The sequence below is a fragment of the Pogona vitticeps genome, chromosome 2 (genome assembly GCF_051106095.1).
Source record: "Pogona vitticeps strain Pit_001003342236 chromosome 2, PviZW2.1, whole genome shotgun sequence".
Taxonomy (NCBI): Eukaryota; Metazoa; Chordata; class Lepidosauria; order Squamata; family Agamidae; genus Pogona; species Pogona vitticeps.
In genome coordinates, this window is record NC_135784.1 from 95,417,137 (window position 1) to 95,423,060 (window position 5,924).

The following is a 5,924-nucleotide window of genomic DNA, read 5'->3' on the forward strand; positions in this document are numbered from 1 at the left end:
TCCAAGTAAAGTTGTCATCAACACATCGGAGACTTTTCACATTTCTGAGCATATCCTATACATCTATACTTACTTGTATCTATACACATACAATACCAGCATAATGAAAAGGAGAGCCAGAGCGGCAGAACTTTTAAAGCTGAATTGGGGACCCAATTCTATTTCAGGAAAGGTTTTGGGGGGCTGAATTATGAGAGTGAATTGTCAGCAAGGAATCCAAAGGTCTGAGGTAGAGTCAAACATAGAGTATACAAGGACAAACTAAACTGGGTGGGAGCAGATGCACCTCTTATCAATTTGGACATTTCCAAACTAAGCATACAAAGCCCAGCTACATTCTATGCACATCTGCTCGGAAGCCTGGTCATCAGACACTCAAAGCACGCCTCAGTCCTATGCAAAAGCGTGGCTTTTCTCTCAGACATGCAAAGCACGGTTCAAGTCCATATACGTGCTGTTGCCAGACCACAGTATTTCAGTCTATATGTCCTCTTATCCAATCATTGATCAAAACTAACAGCAAAAGAAACTTGTCAACTTGACACAGAGCACTGCGTTCTCTGTATGTTCTAAATTAATAAATAAACAAATGATTGCATTATGTCCCTCATCATGAGTGGATGGTGATACATTCTGGGCACTAAAATTGTCTCTTTTTTTCTCCTCTTCCTGTGAAGGATTATAAAAACTTGCCATGTCCTGCAGAAGAAGGTGACAGTGGATGTGAGCCATCCAGCTACTGCGAAGAATCCTGTGACTCCGGCGAAAGCGGGCAACCACTTTTGAGCAGCAATAACTATCAGTTCTGTTAAAGGGTACACGGCTGAGACGCTCAAGTCTGTGTCGTTTCAGCAAAAAGGCAGCTCTTGCACCCATCCCTTTCTTGGGGTGAGTGGGCATTTCATAACATAAAATAAAGATGCATGGCCTTGCCATGTACTGATGCCTCACTTCTGAATACTAAGCATTACTCATGATGATACCATTTCAAAAAAAATGGCAGGCTTCACTTTTAAAAATATCTAGCTTGGCCATAACCCGTCTATCCAATCTACAGGCTTTCTGCTATTTGGTTAAAACGTGCTTGTAAGAGTGAGAGTGGACCTAAACATTTAAAACCAAGCTGTTGTGTTTTTGTAACAAAATTGACTTCTTGGCTTCAGCGGTGATGCCCACCCTGTCTTTACACACGTCTTTTCCCTACATGTAATAAGACCTTCGAACTGATTAGCTCTGCCAGAAGGAGAATCAGCCGAGCCAATCCAACTTGGCTAAGGCCAGGAATTTTACAGAAGTCTGGGCAAGAGGAGAAATCATTGTAGCCATTCACAGTATACAGTATGATGTGCCATTTCCCCAGTGACTTCTTCTAAGGTAATTACATTTACTACAGTAAGAGTTCTAATTTGTAACAGAAAGCAATTTTTAAAAGTACAGTAGAATCCCCTATCTGCAGAGAATTTAAAAGCCCCACTGCAGATGCTGGGGAAAAAAAACACATTATAGTGAATGCTATTTTAATAGGAAATACTCTATTTAGCATGTTCTCTGGCTCCCTCTAGTGGACAGTTCCAATCATGACAGCATGGAAATGTATTTCTCTAACAAACGATAAACATAGCATGGTCTCTGGCTCCCTCTAGTAGCCAGTTCTGTAACTTCAGTTTTAGAAAATACATATTTCTAGGATTTAAAAAAATTCAGACCATGAATCAGGGTATCAGCGGGTACTCATCCTGCAGATAAGAGGGTTCTACTGTAATAGCAATTTCCCTTGTTTCAAAATAGAGATTATCACTGCACAATATACTACTCAAGTAAATAGAACATTTGAAAGATTTTCAGCTGTTGTTATATGTCGTCACCGCCAACTTACGGCAACCCTATAAATGAGCTCCAGAATGCCCTGTCCTCAATAGCCCTCCCGAGCTACTATAAGCTCAAGGCTGTGGCTTCCTTTATGGAGTCAATCCATTGCATATTTGGTCTTCCTTTTTTCCTGTCTTCAAAATTTCCTAGCATTTTTGTCTTCCAGCAAGTTTAGTCTTCTCATGAAATGCCCATGGTAGGTTCAGTGGTTCTTGTTGTTTAGTCATGTCTGACTCTTCGTGACCCCATGGACCAGAGCATGCTATGCCCTCCTGTCTTCCACTGCCTCCCGGAGTATGGTCAAATTCATGTTGGTCGCTTTGATGACACTGTCCAACCATCTCGTCCTCTGTCACCCTCTTCTCCTCTTGCCTTCACACTTTCCCAACATCAGGGTCTTTTCCAGGGAGTCTTCTCTTCTCATGAGATGGCCAAAGTATTGGAGCCTCTGCTTCAGGATCTGTCCTTCCACTGAGCACTCAGGGTTGATTTATACTTTTTTACTAATGCACAACATGATAGTTCAGTGATTTAGGTATCTGGTGCTGGAGCCAGAGACTGGGAGTTTGATTCCCCACTGTGCCTCCTTGACAGGAGCTGGACATGATTCATAGGGCTCCTTCCAGCTCTCTCATTCTATGATGATAACGATGATCTTAAAATACATTCTCAGAAGTAAGCTCCACTCCACTTCTAGCAAAGCAGTCTTAACTATGTCACTGTTTTCCAGTATCCTAAAATCAATATCATACAGAAAATGAGACTAGATTCAGATGAAGGAGGAATCAAAGCTGATGGAAGAAACACCAATCATTTAAAATATGTAGATGGCACTATCTTACTGGCAGAAAGCAGCAATGACTTGAAACAAATATTAGTGAAAGTGAAAGAAGAAAGTGCCAAAGTGGGACTGAAGCTGAATGTTAATATGACAAAAATTATGACTACAGAAGAACTACACAACTTTAGCACTGACAATGAAGAAATTTAAACAATATTTTTTATACTTTGGTTCAATCAGTCCAAATAGAGACACCAGAAAAGAAATCAGAAGGCTGAGACTCAGAAGCGCAGCAATGAAGGAATTAGAACAGATCATCAAGTGTTAAGGATGTCTCAGTAGAAACTAAGACCATCCACACTATCATATTTCCAGTCACCATGTATGCGTGTGAAAGCTGGAGAGTAAAGCAAGCTAACAGGAAAAAAATGATTAACTTGAAAGGTGGTGCTGGAAGAAATCTTTGTGAGTACCTTGGATTGCCAGAAAGACAAGTGGGTCCTAGATCAAATGAAGTTTGAACTACTGTTATCTCTGGTGAAGCTGAGCCTGTCCTACTTTGGGCACATCATAAGAAGGCAAGATTTTCTGGAAAAGACAATAATGCTGGGAACAGTGGAAGGCAGCAGGAAAAGAGGAAGGCCAAATAAGAGACGGGGGTGATTCCCTGCAGGAACCCACTGGCTTGAGTTTACAAGAACTGAGCAGTGCAGTTGAGGACAGGACATTTTGGAGATATCTCATTCATAGGGTTGCCATAAATTGGAGATGATTCAGCAGCACAGAAGAACAAAAATTGATCAGGAGGGATTAAGGAATACATGCAGATTACTTAGGCTCACATTTTTCCAAATGAATTAATCTTCAGCAGGGCTGACTGACCTTCAGAAAAGTGGTCTGATTTTCTTTCTTCCACCCACCCTGTAACCTTCTCAAAAGCAGAGGTACTGTTCTGCACCTTCCTGGTGGTTGCAGATCTAATAATCTGGCAGACAACAAAAGCTAGCTCACTGCCCCATCCTCTGACTTGGAAGGTATATGAGGACTACCCAAATGGCATCCCCATTGTGATACCTGCCTGTCATGCCTATGGTTTTTTAACACCAAGTTTTTACTGTATTTGTTTTATTATGTAAGCTGCCCTAAGCATTCTATACTGAAAGTTGACAAGTTGTTGCAATGTATTGATTTTGTTTGTTTTTGTTTTTTTGGTAGCTAAAATGGGTAAACAAACCTCAGGCAACTTTTTAAGACTACTGATATTTGATGCTTCTTCTGACCTAGTTTTGCATATGAAAAATCAATACTAATAGTTAAAGATGCATATTGTAGAATACATGGGCAGTCAGAAGCAGCATCCAACCCACCTTTACTTTTCAGGTTGTGTTACTGGATCTGCAATACAAACACTGTAGCGATTATATGCTTGCACTGCCCATGTAAGCAAAGTATTAAAAAAAATTGTTTTAATGTATATACGTATCTATGATGATGATGGTACATTTTGCAATGTTATTTTTTCTTCCTGACACATAACTTGGAAATTTAATAACTTGGTAATCTAGAACGAAACTTTAAAAGAACTATAATGTTTTTCACAATGTTTTACATGCCAGCGATTTTTCTGTAGATTTTATGTAAACTCTACTAGCTTTCCTAAGGAGCCACTGCTGATTGAATGAAGGAGAATGCGAATGAAGGAGAAAGCTCAAGAAACTTTGTCACAACTGACTTAAACTGCAAAAGACCTCTCACAGGTTGGAAATTCAAAATTTAGTTTTGGATTTCTAACACCCATTCTAACTGGTGTGTATTGAACAGCCAACTGTAAAAGTTTTTTTCCAGGGCAAAATTTATACATAACATTCATATTTAATTATCCCCCAAATAAATAAATATAATTAAGCAATATAATATCTACTCCAGATTTCTTTTATCTTTCATTGTACTCTCTTGTTTGTACTCTTGGCTTTGTGAAAACGCTACTTCTTCAATTATTATGCAGTTAATAATAACTGGCCAGTTCTTGAAACATCACCACTCTTCAAATCATGTACCTATGAAGGTAAAGATTTGTAACACATGCACACCTCACTGCTCAGTCCTAGAAGCTCTGGTACTACTCAGTATTATGTTAAACTAAATTAAGGGCTTTAAATGCAAACACTAAGGCACAACACAATGATGAATGCTGACCCACTGGTGTAAGCTTAGCTACAATAGGAGAAAACATGGCTGGTTCCACTCCATTCCTTCCATGTGCATTTTTTGAGCTTGGCCACAGGTCTAACCAGACTGTAGAATGCTGCAAGGCACATCGTATTTGGTGGGGTTTTTTTTTTAACCATCAGACTATCCTACAGCTGGGTTTGTTTGTTTGTTTTAAACTTAGGGTGGGAGACTTACTGTAATGGAGTTTCAGTGAACAGTGCCATTTAGGTAAACATATGTGTATGAAGATCATGGTCCAAATTCAACAGTGAGTTAAGGAACAGAAGGCAGATGTTTTTTTGCTTCTTCTGTAAAACTGGGTTTACAAATGGTTTCTAGACCTCATGGATATCTCACAGTAACTGAAACCTGAACAATCCCAGTTTGGATATTCAGGGTTTTTAAAAACACAGAGAAGCAAACAAAGCATCTGCTTTCTTTGGACAAATGCAGCTCATGAAGTAAGGAATGATCCACATCCCACAAACAGAACATTCTTTTCCTCATGATGAAAACCTTAGTCACACCTGCTGGTTTCAAGTCAGGTAGACAAAGTCAAGGATGCGCACTAGAACCTCACCCTCTTTGCCTGTCTGCCAAAGAGCTGCAGCTGCCTCTAAGCACTATAACAGGAACCGGCCATTTCAGGGCTTTTCATCGTAAGGAGCTCAGTGACCACGTTGAGCGGAACGCAGTTACTGCTCCTCTGAAGACCTTTCCTGTTGACACAGGGCAGACTGGAGTAAAACAGGTGGAGCTGGAGTGCGCATCCCTGTCTCCATGACGTGAAACTAGCACACTTGAGTAGACCTTAAGTGTTTTAGCACAACTCAAGTCCTACAAAGATTATACAGCACTGGGAGAAACAAAATTCACACAAGTACACAGACAGATTATCCCAACACTCTTTCTAACAAAGGTTTGAATGAATATTATGATGATGCCAGGCCATTACATCATGTTTTGGCAACCATGACCCTTAGCAACCAAGTGAGAAGGACTTTCTAGCGACTTTTCAAACTCCTGCAGCCATTGAACAAGGAAAACTCACTGGGACAGACAG

The 5,924-nt window shown here is 40.2% G+C and overlaps 1 protein-coding gene across 1 annotated transcript in view; it reads left to right on the top strand.

Annotated features, from left to right (window-relative positions):
- The window catches only part of CSF1R (colony stimulating factor 1 receptor), a 46,633-nt gene extending 42,069 nt beyond the window's left edge, over positions 1–4,564 (top strand). Inside the window, exon 21 of the mRNA XM_078385647.1 lies at positions 678–4,564. Within this exon, the coding sequence (XP_078241773.1) occupies positions 678–812 (135 nt within the window). The 3' untranslated portion in view covers positions 813–4,564. The remainder of the gene's footprint in view (positions 1–677) is intronic.
- Positions 4,565–5,924: the final 1,360 nt, after the last annotated feature.